The following is a 25,899-nucleotide window of genomic DNA, read 5'->3' as shown; positions in this document are numbered from 1 at the left end:
AAATTCTAATTGTTAAACCAAAATTCAAAACTGAACCTCAGGATAACCAAATATTGTATAAATACAAGTTGTGTTGTGTATTCTTACTTGAATCTTAGTGTGCTTTGTGTATTTCTTTCAAATGTGTGCCATAATCCATTGTGAAATATTGCTTCTGTGCAGGAGCTTCCTTTGAGAAAGCCCATTTGGTGCCAAGCATGCGGTAGGAGGCAACGCGATCACGCTAGGAGTAGCCGGGCGGAGCTTGTGAATGCTGGAAGTTATCTGAGATATGCTGTTTTTTACCTCTGAAATGTGAGTGTATTTTACTTTGGAAAAATACTTATGGGTCTTTCCTCTTATGTTTTATATGTTTTATATGATTGACATCTTGCTGGGAGTTGTGGACTTTGAATATTTAGCCAGTGAAAGCAGTGCCACTATATTACTGCAAAACGCTATTGACCTCTTCTTACTGGTGAGGTCTAGTCAAACAGGAGAGAACACACCTATTGGTGGGGTGAAGGACACCGCGGTGTTTGTTTTCTGTTAAGCAGAGATCTCTTCTGGTGGATGGGATTGCACAGTCCCCTATTTTGGATTTTTATGGACATTTTTCCATGGATTGATTTATGATATTTTATCATTTATATGCATTTTTTCACATAATATGCTGTGCTTTTTATCTCATGGTCATACGTATATTGTTTTAAGCACTATAGTCAGATACACTTATATATATAGTTATATATATTTTTCCTTATATATATTTATTTTTTATTTTTCTTTACACATGATAGGTGAGCACTGCTCTGTTTTTTTATGAAATATACATTGTGTTGCATTTTTCTCACAGGTGGTTAAATGCATGTGGTGTTAGCTGTCACCTTTTTATACTATAGGGTGTATACTTAGAAGAATTAACTAAATAATGATTTATTTAGTTTGTATTTTTTTTTGTACATTTTTTTTAAATATATTTATTTACACTTAACACTTACCTATTGAAATCATTTGGGATTTATTTGTAGTTAGATGGTAGGGGGTGTTTGTAATTATAGCGCGGAAGGTTTATGTTATTGAATAAAATACATTTAGCTGCCTGCTCACAGCAATCCGCACAATGTACACTGAGCAGTGTGAACACAGCTTAACTTACATTGGTTGGCCCGATCCCTGTGTACCAGAATGATTAGCTCCTGTGTATGTGCAGAAGTGATGTCATCCTGCACAAGCCAATGAAGATGGCCGAAAACTGGCACACAGGAGAAGATGCTGGCAAAGGACCGTTGGAGAGGTAGGTATTGATACCTTTAGTTCTGCTTTAACACAGTATGAACAAGCCAGGCAGTTAAATTCTAGGGGGGGAAAGTTAGTCTAATGTACACAGTGAGATTAGGAAGGTCAGTTTGTGCTTTTTTTTATTTCTCTATAGAAGTCAAAATTAATACATTGCAAATGCATTGTAAATATACAGTAAATGGATTTGAAAAGTCCATGAACACTGGCCCTAATACATGTAACAAGATATTTAAAGTGCTTCCAACACAAAAACAATTTCAGCTTACGAGTCCATAGATTGCATTAGTTTCCTTTTTGTATGCTTTTTTTCTTTGTTTTCATTTATAGTTATGTGAATAATGCATTCCTGTACCTTTAAGTCTATACTTATTTATTTCTCTATGTAGCCCAGTGCAGGACATACCTTGCCTTGGAATGCATCTGGTTTTCTGCCTTCAATACATTTCTATGTTGTTGCTATATTCTTTTCCCACCAGCAGTAGGAGAGCAAGTCACTCTAAGCCCAAAGACTGTGACGCAAAGCATTTGGGGTGCTGGGAGATGTAGCCCTGGGTGGTGGCTATATTATGATACTACAGCTACATAACTACAAATACCTGGGGTCTGTGCAGCCAGAGGAGCCATGGGGAGCATTTATATTCTTCACCCGGGAAAAGCCTGCTCTCTTGACTCTGGAGGAGTTGAGTAGTTGGGACCTGTTGGCGTGAGCAGACCTGGATAAAGGCCTAAACTGCCAGGGCCAGAGTGGTCTTGTGCAATTCGCTGTCTGATGCAATTGCTGTGAGATCATTACAGTTTCCAAACCCACTATTTCAAATGCAACCTAAAGTCCTGCTGATTATCCAGACCAACTGAGCTATCAAGCAATTCACCACTATCATTTGACACCATTTCAAAATCTGTTTGCAAGGGGGACCCCCTTTTATCATGAGTCTCCACTGTCTCCCGAGGAATTGATGAGCAGACAGTGGCCCCATTGTCTAAAATCGTACTGAAAATGGTCTTAATTGGTTTCCTTTATATGCTTATATTCAGAACTTTCTGGATAGCTGTGCTGTCTTTGTTATCTTTGCTATCTAGTGTATAAAGCATTCATTTCATTCAATAAGGTCCAGTGACAGCAAAGCCTGCTCTGCACCCCTTGGGCTAGAGTGAGCGAACACTGCTCTGTAACACATTTCAGTTTCACTGACTGCAGAACTTAACCCACATCCTTAGTGCACCAACTGTTGTCTAGAGGGCCCCAATGTTAGCTGGCAAAGATGTACTTTAGAAACAGTTCTTAGTTTAGATTTTAGTTTACAGTTATCAATACTGGGTTGATTTATGCTGTTCCTTTCATCTCTTCTAAAGCAGTTTTTCCAGTCCAGTCATTGCCACTGTCTGGGCATGCAGGAAATGTAGTACCTACTTCCTTTCTCTGTCTCAAAACAACATCCTTCCAGTTATTGTTTTGCCTATCAGGTATTTAGGGTGGTATTGCTACTGTTCATGCTGATCTGGGCTACTGTGTTGCTATCTGTATACACCTGACACTGTTTGTTCATAACTATTGCTTACCCAGAGTGCTCAATTGGGTAATTGTGATTGTCTTTGACTGCCTCTTACCTAACATCCACTCTGATAATTAATAAGTTTACCCTTTTTCATGCCTCCTGTCCCTCTTTGCAACATCTGAACACATGATGGATTCATGGGATTAGTACTTTACACAATGAAGATAAGGTATATTTTACTTCTTATAGACTCATAGGTATTGACAAGGGCACTGCATTTCTGAAAAGAAAATGTTCTGTTTTTATATCTGAAAAGTAAAACAAATGCAGCCATCACATCTAAGGACTGGTAAGCCACAATATTGCATTTTCATTTTTGGCTTTAGATATACTTTAAAAGAAAGACATAGAGACTGCTGTTGGTGAAAATGCTTGTAGCTTGTCAGTCATGCCGACCTCTTGCTTAAATACTGCAACATTAGCTCAGAACAAGTGTGCAGAGAAGGACCTTTTCTGTCTTTCCCCATTGGCTGATACTTGTCCCAACTCAGTAACTTAGTACATGTTGAAGCTAATAAGTAAGCAAAGCATTGAAGCCAGAGACAGCCAAACAATTAGCATTAACAGAAAAAGGTCAACAATGACAACCTCCTAATTTCTCTACCCAGCAGTTTTCTTCAAAGTATATGCAAACCTTAGCAATGAACTTCTTCTATTTTCTCCCATTTGATTACCGGTAGTTAAAAATATAAATGATATGATATATCTGTTCAATAAGTAAAAAAAAAAAAACATTTGGTAATGTTGCCGGCGATTAAGAGCTGTCCTTTGTCTTGTGCACACTTCTTGTTACCCAAATTAGGAAGAAATAAGCCCTTCAAGTCTTTATCTTGAACTACAGAATCATTTGTCTCTATGTTGAGAATAATAGGATAGGCCAGGGGTCTTCAAACTATGGCCCTCCAGTTGTTCAGGTACTACAATTCCCATCATACTTAGTCATGTCTGTGAATGTCAGCGTTTTACAATGCCTCATGGGATGTGTAGTTCCGCAACAGCTGGAGGGCCGTAGTTTGAGGATCCCTGGGATAGGCGATGGGTCTGATCAGTTTAGCAAAAGAAAACTTGGCAAGGCTGACACCACTCAGTTGTGTGTTGTCAGAACACAGGACCAAAGCTGGCCATAGACAGATCGAACCTCCGCTAGTTCAGCAGGGTTCAAACAAATTTCAAGTAGTGGACATGCCTTTTTGACAGGTGAAGTTGGAAAACCTATGTCAATCAGTGACTGCAGCTGTTGATAAGTGTCTTCTGACAATGGCGAATTCCACTGTAAGAATACAAGGTCCCAGTGAGGGGGATTCCTCCATTCACCTCGTTTGTTGTTCTGCTGGCTGAACAAAAAAATATGGCTCGTCTATGTCCAGGTTTAGTTGCTGAGCGCACTTCTGGCACATCAACAGGTATTATTCTGTACTTAAAGGGATTAGAAAGGGATAAAACACAGGGAAATGTGTGTGCATTGTAGTGATGTACAACATATGATATACACTGTAATGTAAACAGGAAGGTTTACTTTTAAACACTCATTTCACAAATAACAAGTGTCATGTCATGTCATGACATGGGCAATTGGGCAAATAATGTCATACAATATCGTGGTTGTCAAATCTGGTGTACCATTTCCATAGTAAGTGGTTTATGTTGAACAGCTACTTCAGACTATATGATTGAATTGGGACAACGTACTTGCAGTTTTTACATTTCAGTCCAAACAGCATCCCTTTCCCACAGACAGTACAGGTCTGAGACATCCAGTACTTGGTAGAAAACCTAGGAAGCAAGCAAAGGACATCAGGCTGACTCATGATAAAAATAAAATGACAATGTTAAGCAGAATAAATTGTACTTTTGGTAATACTGATGCACATGTTACTACTGATAATCAACATGTCTATCTACCAGCTAAAAATATTTTGTGATTCAAACTTTTTCATTTCTGAGTAACTCAGATCTTTTTTTCCCGAATTTCATATCTTCTTGATAAAAGATAATTTCTGTCAGCACCAGTATTGGCATTACAACTATGGACTAAACGATTTTTCATAACAGCTGTTACCAGGTTCCAAAATAGAGTGCAGGGCAGCAAAGTGGACACTGACATTTTACCAGCCATTGTCTGTGGCGTTTCCTTCCAGACAGTGGAGGTTACAAGAAGATTGAAACATTGCTCATTTGGTAAAACGAACAAGCCAAAATGCTTCCATTTTGTGTGACGTACATCACAGAGACTTTACTGAAAAAAGGTTTTATGAAACTGTGGTGTTTGACATTTTTAATGACCGAAATGGATTTGTGAAAAATCCTGGTTATGTGGCAATAAAAAAACTTTAAGAGTAATGGAGTCTAGCTTTTGTTTCATTCTTGTCTTATGTGATAATGATTAAGTGAGGAATAAATATTTCATTACATTGAGATAACACTTGTCTATTGTTTACAAGATGCTTGGGAATGTAGTCAGGCATTTGAAAATATGCACATCCAATAGACAGTGCACATTAGGACAACTCTCCATAAAGGATATACATGACATGTGCTTATCTCCATTTAGTCAGGAGAAAACAATAATAATCATCTGAATACTCCGCAGCTCCAAGATTATCATTCTGGTGGTCAGTATTTAGAAAAACTCAGCTTTGACTGTTCTGTGTCCATGCAAGGTCATACAATTGCATTATCATAACTGTTAATAATGTATGTAACTAACAATATACAGTACTTATCTCCAAGCTACAATCCCAGTGTGCACTGGTCCCAGGCCATGTGACCCAGTGGCATTGCAATCGGTGCTGATGTCGGCATATTATTTGATTTAAGCAAAGACTTCGCCATTGTAGTTTCCAAAAACACAGACCTGATGCAATCACACAGCTTAAAGTGGTATTAAAAAAAAATGTCATATTTACCTGCTCTTTGCAATGGTTTTGCACAGAGCAGCCCCAATCCTCTTCTTCTTGGGTCACCAGGATCTTGGGGCTCCAGGATCCTTCCCCTTAACCAGTGCCCATATATCAAGCCGCTTGCTATGGGGGCACTGGTGTATGCTTTCCCGAACCCTGCTCTATGCGTCTATAAGACACATAGAGCAGCAGCTCAGCCCGCCCTCCACTCTCTCCTCATTGGCTCACTGGCTGTGATTGACATATGGATATACTGTACATTGCTTATATTTCACTGCTCTAACGGACACTGCTTTTTACTATATATACATATATATAAAATATATATATATATATATATATATATATATATATATATATATATATATATATATATATATATATATATGTTACTATATCCTTTTTCATGCTCAATTGTGAATGAGAGGGTCTTTACATCACCCATTGCAATCCCAGAGCTATAAAATGACAAACTGCAGTGCCTGCTTTCTTTAAGATATGAAAGACCCTTAGGACACATGCACATTTGGAATTTAGCCTACAGACATCCAATTCTGGCTTTTCAGCAAACCTGGGAGGCACAGGTGTAGTGTTCAGTCCTGCAAAGTGTATGACAGGCTGAAATATGCTGAGGCTAGACATGGCTGAATGCTGTACCAAGTGGTACTCAAATTAGGAGGTCTATGTGTTCAGGTATATATGCTCAGGATGCAGGTATTCTGACACTATGGTTGGTATTACTGTGTTCTTTATAAAACTATAAAAGACTAGCTGCAATGTCTAGATTCCCTTAAAAAAATGGAAGATCCCTAGGCCATGTGCACACTGGGTGCTTATCCTATGTGCGTCCTATCCCAGCATTTTAGTGTGCCTGGGAGACACAGGTGTAGCATCCAACCTCACCACCTGCAGCTTGTCAAAGTTTATGGCAGGCTGAGAAAAGCTGCAGATGGATGGGGCCTAATGCTGTACCAAATGGTACTCACGTTTAAGACCCTATGTGTTCAGGGACATATGGTACCTATGCCTCCCTGGTGGACTAAAATGCCAGGATTGGACACACAAAGACTAAATGCTCAGTGTGCATGTGGCTTTAAAGAGGATATCACTAAAAATGTAAATTTCTTTGTTGAAACTGTACTTGTAGCTTAGTGCAGACTTATGAGAAAAGCAATGAGCCAATTACATAAGCAAAAAATGAGATTTCTGGGGGCGTTCTGGACATTAGCACTGTACATTTTTTGCAAAGTCACAGCTTCTGCAAATTGAGAGGGAAAGGAACTTTTAAACCTTAGAAATTATAAAATGGATTGTATACCAATTATGCATATTTTTTAGATTTTTTTAGATAAAGTCATGTGATCCAACACTGGAGTGCCAAGGACTTAAGCGAGTAAGTAAATGTATTTATTTATGTTTGCAATTTGCTCATTAAGGTCCTTATGGATAAGCTGTGGGGTTGAACAGGAGTTCAAGGCAGACCCAAGTGGTTTGGGAATGCAGTGAACTGATGCAGCAGTTTGCTGCTATAGCAGCCAAATACAATAATGCATATAGAGAAATTTGAACTATGGTCAGGTGGTTTAAAAGGGAGAATAATGGAGGTTTTCCTATATGCCAGCCCCATTCCATTTATAAGGCAGAGAACCCAGCAGCCTTTGTCAGTATGTGTTGGAGACTTACTGTAAGCCTAGTACACACGGGTCGAATGTCGGGCGCTATTGGCCGGTTCAACACAAACTGGCCAGTGTTCAGCCCGTGTGTACTGCAGCCGGTCGGACAGAAGCCAGCCATATGGGTGGTTTCTGTTGCTAGGGCATGACTGAAAAAGGTCTGACGATTGGCTCCCCATCAGCGCTCTCAGCCAATGGCTGCGAGTGTTGAACGGAGTGTTCTGGCGAGGGGGCCATTCCCCTGTCAGAACACAAAAGAACAGCACAAAAGATTGCTGTACTAACATCAGATTGTTAGTACAGTGGCTCAGCCCAGAGCTGTCAGTTTCTTTACGTTCAACCCACTGTGTTGAACATATAAAAACTAGTAGTGTGTACAAGGCTTTAAAGTAGATAGGGAGAGCTGACAGAGTTTGATTAGGGAGAGATAGATGTTCTAAACAGTACTGAATACAGCGTTATACAGGCATATACACAGTAATGTATTATGCTACATTTTGCTGGTAGAGATAGTTGCTGCTATACAGTGCTATACTACCAACTTCCTCTGCTAGCCTGACACCATTCACAGATAAACAAAAATCGGCCCCGTGGATCAGCATCCATGCTGCCCAGTCAGCGCGGTGTGCGCTCGCCCCTCAGCACCACTTTACCAGTTTCCAGAGGGCTGAGCACTGCTCATGTGACCCATTAGCTCTCTCCTCTCCCTGTCTGACAGCTGCCTGCAGTGGGCGGGGCTGAGGATTCCTCACTGATGTCAGTTGGGAGGGGAGGAGGAGGAGAGAGGTGACGGGTCACGTGAGCGATGAATGGCGCTCTGAAAACTAATAAAGAACGGCTTATTTTTTATAAAACACAGACACAGGGGCACACAGGATTATTAAACAGACTATAGACAGAATATGAAACTTTAAATTAAACTACAGCAGCAGGAGGGGAAGGGAGAGAGGGGGGAGAGAGGACAGAGGAGGACAGGAGGCACATAGACTGACCACAGTGTCAGGGCTCAGCAGCCATGGTATACTGTGGTCAGTTTACAGAGGGGAGGACATAGCCAGGCAGGATCAGCCAGGTATTTCCGGTGATAGAAGGGGACAAATTAAACAGCAAAGCACTGTGCTGTATAACATGATTTAAGGGAACAGAATCAATTTTTTTTAGGTTAACAAATGCTTTAAATATAAATGCTGCTGTTTGCTCTTTAAAAATAAATGCTCAAAATAAGTATAATGACTAAGCCCTTCCCCTTCATTAAATTGTTGAAAAGGGGCGGAGCATGGGTGACCTTAAAATTATGCCCCCCCCTGAAAAAAGTTCTGCGGACGCCCGCTGTATAACAGTGTACATTTGCTGTCCCCTCAAAATAACTCAACACACAGCTATTAATGTCTAAACCGCTGGTAGCAAAAGTGAGCACACCCCTAAGTGAAAATGTCCAAGATGGGCCCATTTAGCCATTTCCCTCCCCGATGTTATGTGCCTCGTTAGTGTTACAAGGTCTCAGTTGTCAATGGGGAGCAGGGGTGTTAAATTTGGTGTTATCGCTCTCACTCTCTCATACTAGTCACTGGAAGTTCAACAAGGCACCTCATGGCAAAGAACTCTCTGAGGATCTGAAAAAAGAATTGTTGCTCTACAAAAAAGATGCCCTAGGCTATAAGAAGATTGCCAAGACCCTGAAACTGAGCTGGAGCATGGTGGTCAAGACCATACAGCGGTTTAACAAAACAGGTTCCACTCAGAACAGGCCTCGCCATGGTTAACCAAAGAAGTTGAGTGAACGTGTTCAGTGTCATATCCAGAGGTGGCCTTTGGAATATAGACGTATGAGTGCTGCCAGAATTGCTGCAGGGGTTGAAGGGGTGTGCGGTCAGTGCTCAGACAATACACCGCACACTGCATCAAATTGGTCTGCATGGCTGTCGTCCCAGAAGGAAGCCTCTTCTTAAGATGATGCACAACTCCATACTCTGCATAAAGTCAAGCTGGTAGGCCAGGGATCTCTCTTGTGTCTGCAGATCTTATCAGACTTTTTACAAACCTGTTGAGGCAGAGAGGGGCTGCCTTGAGGGAGATCCCGATAACAGTGTCATTGCACTTTACTGCATTGACAATCAAAGGGGCGCTCACAGCCTTACACAGTGTCATTGCATTTATTCTTAACCAGTCATTGTCTTGGGGCCCCAGGCCAGCTCGGGGCCCCAAGCAATTGCTTGGTTTGCCTGCCTTGTAGCAACGGGCCTGTGCACAAGAAAGCCCACAAACAGTTTGCTAAAGACAAGCAGACTAAGGACATGGATTACTGGAATCATGTCCTGTAGTCTGATGAGACCAAGATAAACTTATTTGGTTTAGATGGTTTCAAGCATGTGCGGCTGCAACCAGGTGAGGAGTACAAAGACAAGTGTGTCTTGCCAACAGTCAAAAATGGTGGTGGGAGTGTAATTGTCTGGGGGTGCATGAGTGATGCCAGCACTGCGGAGCTACAGTTCATTGAGGGAATCATGAATGCCAACATATACTGTGACATACTGAAGCAGAGCATGATCTATACATTCAGAGACTGGGCCACAGGGCAGGATTCCAACATGATAATGACCCCAAACACACCTCCAAGATGACCACAGCCTTGCTAAAGAAGCTTAGGGTAAAAGTGATGGACTGGCCAAGCATGTCTCTTGACCTAAACTCTATTGAGCATCTGTGGGGCATCCTCAAACAGAAGGTGGAGGAGCGCAACGTCTCTAACATCCACCAGCTCCGTGATGTCGTCATGAAGGAGTGGAAGAGGACTCCGGTGGCAACCTGGGAAACTCTGGTGTACTCCATTGCCCAAGAGGGTTGGGGAGTGCTGGAAAAAAATGGTGGCCACACAAAATATTGACACTTTGGGCCCAATTTGGACTTTTTGACTTAGGGGTGTACTCACTTTTGTTTCCAGCGGTTTAGAAATGAATGGCTGTGTGTTGAGTTATTTTGAGGGGCAGCAAATTTACACTGTTATACAAGCTGTACACTCACTACTTAACATTGTAGCAAAGTGTAATTTCTTTAGTATTGTCACATGAAAAGTTATAATAAAATATTTACAAAAATGTGAGGGATGTACTTACTTTTGTGAGATACTGTATAAGTGGCAGGCGGTCGACAAGTGGTTAACAGTGCATGTCTGAGCACAAACCAAGCAATGAAGTTCAAGGAATTGTCTGTAGACCCCAGAGACAGGATTATATCGAGGCACAGATCTCTGGAAGGGTACAGAAACATTTCTGCAGCATTGAAGGTCCCAGTGAGCACAGTGGCTTCCATCATCCGTAAATGGAAGAAGTTTGAAACCACCAGGACTATTCCTAGAGCGGGCTGTCGGGCCAAACTGAGCGATTGGGGGAGAAGTGCCTTAGTCAGGGACATGACCAAGAACCTGATGGTAACTCTGACAGAGCTCCAGCGTTTCACTATGGAGAGAGGAGAACCTTCTAGAACAGTGATGGCGAACCTTGGCACCCCAGATGTTTTGGAACTACATTTCCCATGATGCTCATGCACTCTGCGATGTAGTTGAGCATCATGGGAAATGTAGTTCTAAAACATCTGGGGTGCCAAGGTTCACCATCACTGTTCTAGAAGAACAACTTTCTCTGTAGCCCTCCACTAATCAGGCCTGTATGGTAGAGTGGCCAGATGTAAGCCACTTCTCAGTAATAGGTACATGAATGGCTACCTGGAGTTTGCCAAAAGGCATGTAAAAGACTCTAAGACCATGAGAAACAAAAATCTCTGGTGTGATGAAACAAAGATTGAATCCTTTGACCTGAAAGGCAAGTGTCACCACTTTGGATCTCAGACTGGGGCGAAGGTTCATCTTCTAACAGGACAACAACCCTAAGCAAACAGCTAAGACAACTAAAAGGTGGCTAAGGGACAACTCTGTAAATGTCCTTGAGTGGCCCAGCCAGAGCCCAGACTTGAGCCCGATTGAACATTAGAGATCTGAAAATGGCTGTGCATACAAGCTCCCCATCCAACCTGATGGAGCTTGAGAGGTCCTGCCAAGAAGAATGGGAGAAACTGCCCAAAAATAGGTGTGCCAAGTTTGTAGCATCATATTTAAAAATGTATTGGTGCCAAAGGTGCTTCAACAAGGTATTGAACAAAGGCTGTGAATACTTATGTATATGGAATTTTCGGTTTTTTATTTTTAATAAATTTGCAAAGATTTCACACAAACGTATTTTACATTGTCATTATGGGGTATTGATTGTAGAATTTTAAAGAAAATAATTAACTTATTCCATTTTGGAATAAAGCTGTAACATAACAGCAACTCCTGGAGTGGAGTCTGGAACATGTGGATAATTATAGACTTATAGCTGCCAATCAAAGACTTTCCTGCCTTTTGTGGATTGTTACCAAATCAAAGACTTTAAGGGATTTACTGCCTTTTATTGACTCTTTCTTCAAAAGGATTGCGTTTATGGACTTTGCCACCTGCCTAAGGTACAGTCACCTAATGGAGCACTACAGAGCTGTGTATAGGAAAGTGCTTATAAGATGTCATTGAGAACTGCTAATTTAAGCTACCTCGGTAAATCATCTTCATTTGGTCATCTAAAATGCCACGTCTGAAGTCTCTAAAGGAGTGCATGCATGGCGTATCAGAGGAACAGGGTTTACAAAAAAAGTTTGAAAAGATACAGTTCAGAGGTCTAATAAGCAGAATGTTGTCCAGAGGATGCTAGAGTGCCACTGCTAAGGGCTATAGTACTTGTGTCACTTGCTAAATCAACCAACCAGCCAGGAAGCAGGTGATGTGGCAAGGTGTAAGATTCTGGTACCTTTGGTACCCTTATTTCCCATTTCTACCTTAATATTGCGTCCCACCTTGCTAACTAGGTGGAACGCATACACCTTTAAGAACGATGACATCATCGCCGAGCGCCGCTATGAGCGGCTATTTCAATCGCCGGTCTTCTCTCACTCATTGCTCGTTCAAACTGCATGCTTGACCAGTCTTGTCCTATGCTGCCGGAGTTTCTAGCTATTCCTTTGCCTGAACAAAACCGGAACCTCGCTACCGATCCCGTATCTCGCTACCGGATCACTCTCTTGCTACTGGACCTTGCTACTACTAACCCAACTTGTGATAAGTACCCCACAGGGGATTTCTTCCTAACTAACTTACACTATCTACCTCTGCATACTAAGGACTGTTACTATGTAAGCACTATTCCTATCATCTGCATAACTTCATAGATTGCTAGCTCTTGAGCCTACCATCATCTACATCATTGCACTAGGTTACTCTCTCTTGTATACTTCATCTGCTGTCCCCTACCACCTGTTACTATACATGATTGCTAAACCTATCTGCATACTACCTATCATCACCTACCACTCTCCTGAATATTACTACTGAGTGCTCACCATTTCTAACGCCTGTCTCTCACCTCTATACTATCATATACATCCTATCACTCCAGGAACATCATATTGAGTGTATGTATATTTGCATAAAACAGGCTGTGCACGGTGATGAGTCCTGAGAGTTGGATATGTTTGTTCAACACATCTCTACATGACTACTGAGTGTAATAATTCTGCAGCTGCAAATCCATTCACTAACAAAAAACGCAAGAGCGTTACAGATTGAACGAGCCATAAAATATGGATTCAGCAGAATTACCCACTCAAGTTATGCAGTTAAAACAACAAGTAGATGCATTGATACTTGCCCTTACAGAGGTAAAAAACGAAAATCAGGCTTTGAGACAGCAGGTTGGCCGTCTCGCACAGCTCTCTGCTGCTCAGCCCCGTGAGCCTAAGATAAACCCTCCTCTAGTGTTTACAGGTGATCGGAAAAAATTTTGTGAATTTAAAAACGCATGTCAATTGCTTTTGTTGTTAAAACCTCGTACCTACCCTACTGACCAAATTAAAGTCTGTACCACTATTTCCTATCTGACGGGTGATCCCCGTGCCTGGGCAGACTCTCTCTTTGAGAAAGATGATCCACTTCTCAACTCCTATCCTTTATTCCTAGCGCAACTCGCTAGTTTATATGAAGACCCCAATAGGCAGAGTACTGCTGATACCCAATTGAGGGCTTTAAAACAAGGAAGGAGACCTGTTGAAGACTTTGTGGCAGAGTTCAAAAGATGGACCCTTGATTCAGGGTGGAATGATACATCTCTAAGAACTCAGTTCAGACTCGGCCTATCAGAAGCCGTTAAAGACGAGCTCGCCCGAGCGGATTTACCTGACACCTTGGCTGCCCTGATACAGACCAGTATCAATATTGACAGACGACTGCGAGAAAGAAAGGCCGAGAAGATGGGATTGCCATTGTCCAGTTCTTCTCGGATGTCGGCTGTTGACCCTACTCCTATGGAGGTAGGAATGATACGTCCACCTTTATCCTTTACCGAACGTGCCAGGAGAAGATCCAAACATCTCTGCATGTACTGCGCCTCCCCGGATCATTTGTTAAGCGGCTGTCCCCTTGTCCGCAAAAAAGAGGGTGAGTGTTCAAATGTCTTGCTAGGGGGACTAACGACTTCCTTTTCTAATCCTTATCTTTTTATTCATTTGACATTACAGTGGGACCAAACTAGGATCACCACCAAGGCTATGATTGACACAGGATCTTGTGGGAACTATATCGATACTTGTTTTGCTACCTTAAATAGAATACCTATTATTTCAAAACTCAAACCTGTCTCTGTTAGTTTCATTAACGGTATTCCGTTATCCTCTGGTCCAATCACCAATCAGACACAAGCACTCCTTGTCACTGCCAATGAGTCTCATATGGAGACTACCACTTTTGATGTACTAACCTCACCACATTTTCCCATTATTTTGGGACTTCCCTGGTTACACATACATCAACCAATCATTGATTGGAAAACAAGAACTCTAACCTTCTCTTCTCACTATTGCGAAACCACGTGTAATCTCTCATCATATGGAAAGATTCTGTTTGTGGTGACAGATGAGATTATACCTCTATGTTACCAGGATTTGTCAGAAGTCTTCCTTGAAAAAAATGCTCAAGTGTTGCCTCCCCATAGGGACTATGATTGTTGTATCGATCTACTCCCTAATAGCAAGTTGCCTTTCGGTCATGTTTATCCTCTTTCACAGGATGAACTCTCTCATCTCAAGGAATACTTGGATGAGAATTTGGCGAAAGGGTTCATCAGACCTTCTACTTCCTCTACTGCTGCAGGACTCTTCTTTGTCCGCAATAAGGACTCAAGTCTCAGGCCTATTATTGATTACAGGCAATTAAATACCATTACAATAAAGGATCGCTATCCCTTGCCCCTCATTCCTGAACTTATTGAACAGGTGCGCGGGGCTACCTACTTTTCGAAATTGGACCTGAAAGGGGCATACAACCTAATCCGAATCCGTGACGGGGATGAATGGAAGACAGCATTCAGAACCAGATACGGATTGTTCAAGTACCTTGTGATGCCATTCGGGTTGTGTAATGCTCCCGCAGTCTTTCAACGATTCATAAATGACATCTTCAGAGACTTACTTGATGTTTGTGTTGTAGTATATCTGGACGATATACTTATTTATTCTCAATCTTTATCTGAACACATAAAACATGTAAGACTCGTGTTGTCCAGACTACTTGCACACAACTTATACGTAAAATTAAAAAAATGTTTATTCCATAAAGAAGAAGTACTATTCCTAGGATACATCATATCTAAAAATGGAATCAAAATGGATATGAGCAAGATATCCTGTATTCTAGATTGGCCTGTGCCAACAACTCGTAAAGCATTACAAAGATTCCTCGGATATTCTAACTTCTATAGGAAGTTCATCAAGAACTTCTCTGCTATTGTGAGACCTCTCACACAACTCACAAGTATAAAAAAACCATTCAAATGGTCAGAAGAAGCAAATGGAGCTTTCCGCTTGTTAAAATCAAGCTTTACTTCTGCTCCCATACTACGCCATCCCTTCAATACATCCTGGAGGTAGATGCGTCAAATATGGCAGTAGGAGCAGTTCTCTCCCAACGACCAACAAATACTTCACCACTTCACCCAGTTGCTTTTTTCTCAAAATCACTAAGCAGCCCCGAGGTGAATTACCCAGTGGGTGAAAAAGAGTTGCTTGCAATAAAATTGGCATTGGAGAATTGGCGACACCTACTTGAGGGTACTCGATTACCAGTTCTCATATACACAGATCATAAAAATCTTCAATACCTTCAGACTAACAAGACTCTTTCTCACCGGCAGGTACGATGGTCCTTATTCTTTTTAAGATTCAACTTTTTGGTGACCTACACTCCTGCAGACAAAAATAAAAAGGCGGATGTGCTGTCACGATTAACCGAGGATAACTACGCCGAAATACCTTCAATTCCTATAATACCCTATGAACGTATTGTCGGTGTTGTTCGTTCCCTGAAGGAAGAGATTTTGCACAGCATAGGATTGGATTCACCTCCACCACAACTAAGTGCTGATGCAGAAGGCTTCCTCTATTACAACGACAAACTTTACATACCCCCTACTATGCGTACCAAGATTTTGGAATTGTCGCATGATGTGCCTATGGCAGGACATATGGGTATGACTAAAACATTTAATTTACTTAGAAGGCAGTTTTGGTGGCCTGACATGAAGACGACCGTACAAAAATTTGTTTCTTCTTGTGACATCTGTGCAAGGTCCAAAATTGACACTACAAAACCATCTGGTCTACTTTGTAGTCTACCAATACCCCAGGTTCCATGGGAAGTTGTGTCCTTAGACTTCATAGTAGAACTACCACCTTCCAAAGGATTTAACACCATCCTAGTGTCAGTGGACCATCTGACCAAGATTGCACATTTCATTTCTATTCGAAGATTACCCTCATCCAAGCAAACAGCGGAATTGCTAGTGAAACATGTCTTTAAGTTACATGGTATTCCAAAGACCCTTCTGTCTGACCGTGGTTCACAGTTCATCTCCAAGTTTTGGCAAGCTCTATGTCAGATACTACGAATAGAGCGAAAACTTACTTCTCCTTACCACCCTCAGACCAACGGACAGACAGAAAGAGTCAACCAGTGCATTGAGCAATATCTACGTTGCTATACCTCATACCTACAGGACGATTGGGTGGACCTCCTCCCGCTGGCGGAATTCGCTTATAACAACGCAACCCACAGTACTACTAAGCAAAGTCCATTCTACTTGAACTATGGGTTTCATCCCACTCTTCTTCCACCATGCATCCTTCCATCAAGTAACCCAGTGGCCTCTGATTATCTCACCCAAATAAAGGACTCTCTGGGTTTACTCAACACCACCATATCACATGCCCATAGTCAACAAAAAAGGTACTACGACCTACGTAGAAAACCCTCTCCTCAATATGCTATTGGGGACCTTGTTTGGCTATCTACAAAAAATTTGAGATTAAAGATCCCTAGTAAAAAACTTGGACCTTTATTTCTGGGACCCTTCCCAATTAAGAAACTCATTGGAAAAGCTGCAGTGCAACTCACCTTACCGGCAGATCTCAAAATACATCCCATCTTTCATGTGTCGCTACTAAAACCACATGTTCCTAACCAAGGAATAAGGCCTACCATCTTGCCTCCACCTCCAGTACAAGTTGAAGGCGGAGAAGAATATGAGATCAAGGAGATTCTGGATTCTCGTATCCACAGAGGAAGACTCCAATATCTCATAAGATGGAAGAACTATGGACCCCAAGACGACACCTGGTTGGATACTGCTGATGTTCACGCACTTAGGCTTATACGAACATTTCACTCAAAATACCCGGAAAAACCAGTGCTATAGGCCTTCCGGAGCCGGCCTTAAGGGGGGGGTACTGTAAGATTCTGGTACCTTTGGTACCCTTATTTCCCATTTCTACCTTAATATTGCGTCCCACCTTGCTAACTAGGTGGAACGCATACACCTTTAAGAACGATGACATCATCGCCGAGCGCCGCTATGAGCGGCTATTTCAATCGCCGGTCTTCTCTCACTCATTGCTCGTTCAAACCGCATGCTTGACCAGTCTTGTCCTATGCTGCCGGAGCTTCTAGCTATTCCTTTGCCTGAACAAAACCGGAACCTCGCTACCGATCCCGTATCTCGCTACCGGATCACTCTCTTGCTACTGGACCTTGCTACTACTAACCCAACTTGTGATAAGTACCCCACAGGGGATTTCTTCCTAACTAACTTACACTATCTACCTCTGCATACTAAGGACTGTTACTATGTAAGCACTATTCCTATCATCTGCATAACTTCATAGATTGCTAGCTCTTGAGCCTACCATCATCTACATCATTGCACTAGGTTACTCTCTCTTGTATACTTCATCTGCTGTCCCCTACCACCTGTTACTATACATGATTGCTAAACCTATCTGCATACTACCTATCATCACCTACCACTCTCCTGAATATTACTACTGAGTGCTCACCATTTCTAACGCCTGTCTCTCACCTCTATACTATCATATACATCCTATCACTCCAGGAACATCATATTGAGTGTATGTATATTTGCATAAAACAGGCTGTGCACGGTGATGAGTCCTGAGAGTTGGATATGTTTGTTCAACACATCTCTACATGACTACTGAGTGTAATAATTCTGCTGCTGCAAATCCATTCACTAACAAAAAACGCAAGAGCGTTACACAAGGATGATAGTGTCATGCTTGGCCCCTTCACTAGGGGACAGTTTCCCAATTATGCAGCCGACTATGCCAGTCATAGTGCCTAGGGAGGAGAAGGTACCTGTTGAAGGTGAAATCAGTATGAGTAGAGCATGAAAGTTGCTGACCCTCTGAAAGGGACTCCAGCCCTACCGAAGAAGTCAATGAGAGATTGAACGACCTGACGTAACGCGTATAGGGGCGGAGCCTGCGCTCCTGACGCTGATCTTCCGGGTATCGCTATCTGTTTCTCTGCCAATACAAGCAGGCACGGCTGAGTGCCTGTCAAATGTGAGTACCTTATGCTGTATGAATAAAAGTTCACTATATCGCAAACAGAGAGCACTAGAATGTGTTCTTTATCCCCACATTATATGTCCTCATTCCAGAGGTGAGAAGCTGGAAAGAGATCTCTTGGTCCTGTATAACTGCATGTGAGCTGATGCTGACCCGTTTGGGTCTTGTGCTGAGGTGAGAGGCAATTCACCTGGTGAAGGGATTTGCACATAAGAGGTGTTTTTTATATCCCATGGGAATATTGGTTTCCTGTTAACACTTTGGACACTAAGCACGACTATTATATAGACTGTTTGATGGACGTTTTTTGATTTTATATGCACTGATATAATTTGATTCTAACACATTTATCTGGCGCATCACTTTCTTTATATTGATAGTGCCTAGGGGCCCAGACTGTGAGTTATGAAGGACAGAGAGCATGAGTGCAGTTCTGCATTGTTACCTCTAGGGCAAATTAGATTTGCCTGCACCCTCCTTTACTCTATCTGAAATAAAAAGTTACACTTTAATTGAACAAGCTGAAATTAGAAACTTGGTTACTATGCACATCTGCTCCATATTCTGTCTGCTGAGGTTCTATTAAAGTGATACAAAAGGTAATTTTTTTTGATTAATAACAAACGTGTCATACCTACCTGATCTGTGCAATGGTTTTGCACAGAGCAGCCACGATTCTCTTCTCGGGTCCCCTGCTTGCACTCCTTGCTCCTCCCTACTGTTGAGTGTTTCCATAGCAAGATGCTTGTTATGGAGATTCTCATACATGCACAGAACACACAGAGCGGGGTTAGCCCTGCCCCCACTCCTTCCTCATTGACTGTGATTGACACCAGCGGCAGCCAATGGCTCCTGATCTAATGAGGAAAGAGAGCCGTGAGAGCCTCTGCTCTTGTGCACATCGATGGATCAAGATCAGGCTTTGGGGGCCTGCATAGTGAAGATTTTTTACCTTCATGCATAGAATGTGTGAAGTTAAAAAAACCTTCAGCCTTTAGAAACACTTTAAATTCCTCTCCTAATGTTTTTGAATATGGATTTCAGTTGCAACAATTCTAATGTTAGCTGCAGGATAAATCATTGTCACGCCGAGCGCTCCGGGTCCTGCAGCGTCCCCGGAGCACTCGAGGTGTGCTGCGGGTAGCGGCGCTCCGGTCACCTTCCCCGACCGTGAGCACCGCTCCCCCGCAGCTCACATACAGTCGGTCCGCGCGGCGGGACGTTCCCGTCCGTGGACTCCACTCACCTCCCGCTCGGCTCCCGCCCTGGCTTCCTCCCGGCGCGCGCGGCCCCGCTCCCTAGGGCGCGCGCGCGCCGCTGCTCTGAAATTTAAAGGGCCAGTGCACCACTAATTGGTGCCTGACCCAATCAGCCCAAAACGTATAAAAACCCACTTCCCCTTCCTGTCCTTGCCGGATCTTGTTGCCATTGTGCCTTGAGAAAGCGTTTGGTGTATTTTCCCTGCCTGTGTATCAGACCTTCTGCCGTTGCCCCTGACTACGAACCGTTGCCGCCTGCCTTGACCTTCTGCTTCGTCTGACCCTGCCTTTGCCTTGTCCTTCTGTACCACGCCTGAATCAGCTGTCCGTGAGGTTGAGCCGTTACCGGAGGATACGACCTGGTTGCTACCGCCGCAGCAAGTCCATCCCGCCTTGCGGCGGGCTCTGGTGAAAACCGGTAGTAACTTAGAACCGGTCCCCTGGTACGGTCCACGCCATTCCCTCACTGACACAGAGGATCCACCCCTAGTGTCTTCTTTGGCCGCTAGTCCGGACCCTGACAATCATGCTTTGTGTCTCCTAATCTACAAGCTATTCCAGTGCTCCAGCACTTAAAAACATTTGTGGTCATTGTCTCTCTGAAATACTACACTAAACTAATGTTTATTTCAAAATAAAAATTACCTTGACTCTTTCTCTTACATTGCAGCCTAAAAAAGCTACTTACATATTCTCCCATGACTGTATATTATTTGTGGCTATTGTCTCTGTAATAATACACTCTGATTTTTATTTCAGGATAAAACTGCCATTTCTCTCCTTCCTATTTTGCAACCTGATCAAGCTACTTACATACTGTACAGCAAGTATGTACAATATTTTTGACTATTGTCTTTATAATAATACAGTCTATTTTTTATTTCATGATAACGTATATCTGGTCATTCCCTCTTAAACTGTGGCCTACTAAAGCTGCTTACATAGTATGCAGTGAGTGTGCACAATATCGCTGGCTTTTCTTTCCCAAAATGTTTACTAAAGTTTAGTAAAATACAAAATAAAATATATGATGTGTATTTTTTTATCATATAATGTACAAAAAAGTTTGTCAATGGTAGGTTCACTTGATTGGGTAGCATACAGACACATTTAAATTAATCTGAAATATCAATAGAATACTAGAGGGAAAAAATAGGGGTTGCTCTAAGAAGAACAAATCTCAGGGACAATGGTATGAAACCACCTCCTAATATTTCTGGCTTTTGTCTAAAATAATATACTTTTATTTCATGATAAAACTTGCCTAGTCTATTCCTCTTAAATCGCAGCCCAATAAAGCTGCTTACACACTGTGCAGTGTGTGTGTACAATATTTTTGGCTATTGTGCTTGAAATAATACACTCTAATATTTATTTTACATTACATAGTTACATAGTTACATAGTAGGTGAGGTTGAATAAAGACAATAGTCCATCCAGTTCAACCTGTGTAGGTGTGTGTGACTGTAATCATCTAACATAGCCCTCAATCTCCTGATCCTTGAGATGTAAGTCTAAGAGTCTTTTGAAAGTCACCATACTACCCGCAGAAACCACCTCTTGTGGTAGACAATTCCACAATCTTGTAGCCCTAACAGTAAAGAACCCCCCACGTTGCCTGAGGTTAAAACGCTTCTCCTCTAATCGCATTGTATGTCCTCGAGTCCTCATGCAATTCCTTCGAATGAACAGCTTTTCTTCTAAGCTGAGATCCCCATTAAGATATTTATAAATTGCTATCATGTCCCCTCTCAGACGTCTTTTCTCCAGGGAAAATAAATCGAGCGATTGCAGCCGCTCTTCATAGGTAAGGTCCTCCAACCCCCTAATCAGTTTAGTTGCCCTTCTCTGGACTTTCTCCAGCTCCAACACATCCCTCCTGAGGACTGGCGACCAGAACTGGACAGAATACTCCAGATGCGGTCGGACCAGAGTTTTATAAAGTGGAAGGATTATAGTCTTATCTCTGGAATACATCCCTTTCTTTATGCATGCTAATATTCTGTTGGCTTTGGAAGCTGCCGCTTGGCATTGCATGCTGTTGCCTAATCTATCATCAACTAAGACTCCCAGATCTTTCTCCATTTTTGATTCCCCCAAGGGTTCCCCTCCTAACGTGTATTGTGTTTTTATGTTTTTGGTCCCCAAGTGCAAAACCTTACACTTCTCCACATTAAACCTCATTTGCCATGTCGTTGCCCACTCCGTAATTTTGTCCAGGTCATTCTGTAGGATATCTGCTTCATGCTGTGCAGTTATTGCCCTGGCCAATTTTGTGTCATCTGCAAAAACTGATAACGAACTACTGATCCCTTCCTCAATGCTGTTTATGAATAAATTGAACAAGGTTGGTCCCAGGACTGAGCCCTGGGGCACCCCGCTTACTACCTCAGACCAGTCTGAGTATGCGCTGTTTATTACTACCCTTTGGACACGGCCTTTTAGCCAATTCCGTATCCAAGAGCAAACCCTGCTGTCGATACCTGCAGACCTTATTTTATAAATTAAGCGCTTGTGGGGAACTGTATCAAACGCCTTAGCGAAATCCAAGTACACCACATCCACTGGTCTCCCCCTATCTAGCTCACAGCTCACTTCCTCGTAGAATGCTAAGAGATTGGTTTGACAAGATCGCCCATTTGTAAACCCGTGCTGGTTACTACTGATGATGTTGTTGTCTTTAGCATACTCTACGATATAGTCCCTTATCATCCCCTCCAAAAGTTTACATATTATTGATGTCAGACTGACAGGCCTATAATTTCCCGGGATATGTCTCTGGCCCTTTTTGAATATCGGAATCACGTTAGCCTTCCTCCAATCCCCTGGTACATCTCCTGTCCTAATACTGTCAGCAAAGATCAGGAACAGTGGTCTAGATATAACCATACTGAGTTCCTTGAGCACTCTCGGATGTACGCCATCCGGGCCTGGTGATTTGTTTGTGTTAAGTTTATCCAGTCTTTCCCTGATTTCCCCCTCTGTTAGCCATAGTGGCAAGTCCTGTGTATTACTACTAACCATACAGTCATGGTCAGTGTACCCTTCCTTTTCCTGCGTAAAGACTGACGAGAAAAAATAATTCAGCACGGTTGCTTTTTCAGTGTCCTCTGTAACCATCCTCCCATCATCGCTAATTATGTGTGCAATATGCTCTGCCCTAGTTTTTTTGCTGTTGATATATTTAAAGAATTTCTTTGGGTTTTTTTTACTATCCTCCGCTATTTGTCTCTCAAAGTTGATTTTAGCCATCTTGATTTCGTGTTTACACTTCTTATTTTCCTCCTTGTATTGCTGGAAGGCCGATACGGTGCCCTCTGATTTATATTTCTTGAAGGCCAATTTTTTTCCCCTAATAAGTTTTTTAACGCTACGGTTTAGCCAGCCAGGTTTGGCTTTGTCTCTTCTAAATTTATTCCCCATAGGAATGCACTGCAAGATGCCTTTGCTTAATATTGTTCTAAAGCATTCCCATTTTTCCTCTGTGGTCAGTGATCCCAGGGTTTGGTCCCAGTTTACCCTTTCCATCAATGAGTACATTTTTGGAAAGTCTGCCCTTCTGAAGTTTAGGGTTCTTATGTTCCCCACTTGCCTTTTTATATTGTTATTTATACTAAATGTGATCATCCTGTGATCGCTAGAGCCCAGGTTGTCCTGGACTCCTACCTCCGAGATTATGTCTGGGTCATTAGTGATCAATAGATCCAGGATAGCATTCTCTCTAGTAGGGGAATCCACCAACTGCGACATGTAGTTATCCTGTAAGGTTTCCGTGAATAGCCGGGCCTTATGCGAGTGTGCAGTCCCCTCTTCCCAGTCAATGTCGGGATAATTGAAGTCCCCCAATATGATGACTGATCCTAGTTTTGCCGCTTTACCTATTAGTGCTAAAAATTCCAGCTCTACCTCCTCCCCTTGGTTAGGTGGCCTATAGCAAACCCCCACAACTACTTTTCCCTTATCTTCTTCCCTATCGAGTTCAACCCACACAGATTCTAAATCCATGCTCATCCCATCCGTAATGTCACTCCTTTCTAGCACCTTTATATTGTTCTTGACATAGAGACATACCCCTCCCCCTCTTTTACCAACCCTGTCCTTCCGGTACACCGAATACCCTTGGATATTGGCCAGCCAGTCATGTGAGGGGTCGAACCAAGTCTCCGTTATTCCCACAAGGTCTATGTCCTCCTCATGTACTAACATGTCCAACTCATCCATCTTATTAGCTAGGCTCCTGGCATTAGCATATACCCCTCTTAGTTTTACGGAAGTTAAACGTGATTGGCGGTTTTGTTTATTTCTGTTTGGTCTGCTGTTCTCCCGCACAGACCCGCCAATTGATGTTGTTGACCTACTGTCGCTATTGACCCTACAACTGCCTTCAGTCCTCTGCTCCCTCCTGACTGATTCTATTTCTGAGCCCTCCCCCCCGTCTCCTAGTTTAAAAGCCCCTCCAACTCGGTGGCCATCTTTCTCCCCAAAAGAGCTGTACCGTCCCCATTAAGGTGCAGCCCATCCTTACTAAAGAGCCGGTAGCCGACTGAGAAGTCAGCCCAGTTCTCCAGGAACCCAAACCCCTCCTTCCTACACCAATTCCTCAGCCACTTGTTAACTTCCCTAAGCTCCTTCTGCCTCTCCTGTGTGGCTCGAGGTACAGGCAGTATTTCAGAGAAAACCACCTTGGAGGTCCTTTTCCTCAATCTATTACCTAAGTCCCTGAAATCGTTCTTAAGGATCCTCCACCTACCTTTAACTTTGTCATTAGTGCCCACATGCACCATGACCGCTGGGTCATCCCCAGCCCCCCACATCAATCTGTCTGCCAGATCTGCGATGTGCCGAACTCGGGCGCCCGGTAAACAACAAACTGTTCGTTCACGCGATCTTTTTTACAGATTTCCCTCTCTGTCCTCTTGATAATTGAGTCCCCAACTACCACAACCTGTCTAACCTTTCCTGCGTTACGGCCCCCCTTCTTCCTGGAGCCGTCCCTCCCCTGGCAGCTGGGGGAGGGCGCATGCTCCAGCACTGCCACCCCTGAGTTGATATCCCCCTCAACCTGCAACTCGGCAAACATGTTAGGGTGTACCAACTCAGGATTGGCCTCCCTGACTCTCCTCCCACTAACATTCCTAACAGTCACCCAGCTGCGTACCTCTGCTGCTTGCGTCTCCTCTGTTCCTTCCTCCTCTATGCTGACCCCTGCCAGCGCCTGATGGGTAAAGTCCAAGCTCCTTTCCAGGTTGTAGATGCCACGCAGTCTTGTCACTGTGTTCTCTAGATCCACGATGTGGGCTTCCAGAGCAACAAGTCGCTCACATCTTGCACAGCAGTATTCGTCCTCGATTGTTTCATCAAGGAACGCATACATGCCGCAAGAAGTGCACTGAGTGGCATCCCCAATCCTGTCGGACATTATTACCCTCTACTCTATGGGGATAATATTAACGACCTGCTCTTCCTTACCTACACTACCTCTTACTTCCCTGGTACAAAACCTGGGGTACCCACCAGTCGCTAATACCCTCACCAGTCACTAGATACTCACCAGTCGCAAGGATCCTCACCAGTCGCAAGGATCCTCACCAGTCGCAAGATACTCACCAGTCGCAAGATACTCACCAGTCGCAAGATACTCACCAGTCGCAAGGATACTCACCAGTCGCAAGGATACTCACCAGTCGCAAAGATACTCACCAGTCGCAAAGATACTCACCAGTCGCAAGCTACTTCACCAGTCGCAAGGATACTCACCAGTGCAAGGATACTCACCAGTCGCAAGGATACTCACCCGTCGCAAGATACTTCACCAGTCGCAAGGATACTCACCAGTCGCAAGGATACTCACCAGTCGCAAGGATACTCACCAGTCGCAAAGATACTCACCAGTCACAAGGACACTCACCAGTCGCAAAGATACTTCCAGTCGCAAGGATACTCACCAGTCGCAAGCTACTTCACCAGTCGCAAGGATACTCACCAGTGCAAGGATATTCACCAGTTGCAAGGATACTCACCAGTTGCAAGGATACTCACCCGTCACAAGGTACTCACCAGTCGCAAGGATACTCACCAGTCGCAAAGATACTCACCAGTCGCAAGATACTCACCAGTCGCAAAGATACTCACCAGTCGCAAGGACACTCACCAGTCGCAAAGATACTCACCAGTCGCAAAGATACTCACCAGTCGCAATGATACTCACCAGTCGCAAAGATACTCACCAGTC

General features: G+C 43.1%; 1 protein-coding gene across 2 annotated transcripts in view; it reads right to left on the bottom strand.

Annotated features, from left to right (window-relative positions):
- Positions 1-25,899, bottom strand: part of KSR2 (kinase suppressor of ras 2) — a gene marked incomplete at its 3' end in the record, with an annotated part of 683,082 nt that overhangs the window by 228,900 nt on the left and 428,283 nt on the right. For both annotated transcript variants that reach the window (XM_082252187.1, XM_082252188.1), the window contains exon 7: positions 4,527-4,610. In XM_082252187.1, the coding sequence (XP_082108313.1) occupies positions 4,527-4,610 (84 nt within the window). The remainder of the gene's footprint in view (positions 1-4,526; positions 4,611-25,899) is intronic.

Source organism: Pelophylax lessonae (genome assembly GCF_965119305.1).
Source record: "Pelophylax lessonae genome assembly, chromosome: 1".
Lineage (NCBI taxonomy): Eukaryota > Metazoa > Chordata > Amphibia > Anura > Ranidae > Pelophylax > Pelophylax lessonae.
The sequence above is the reverse complement of the archived record's forward strand: the minus strand, read 5'-3'. Positions and strand labels throughout refer to the sequence as shown.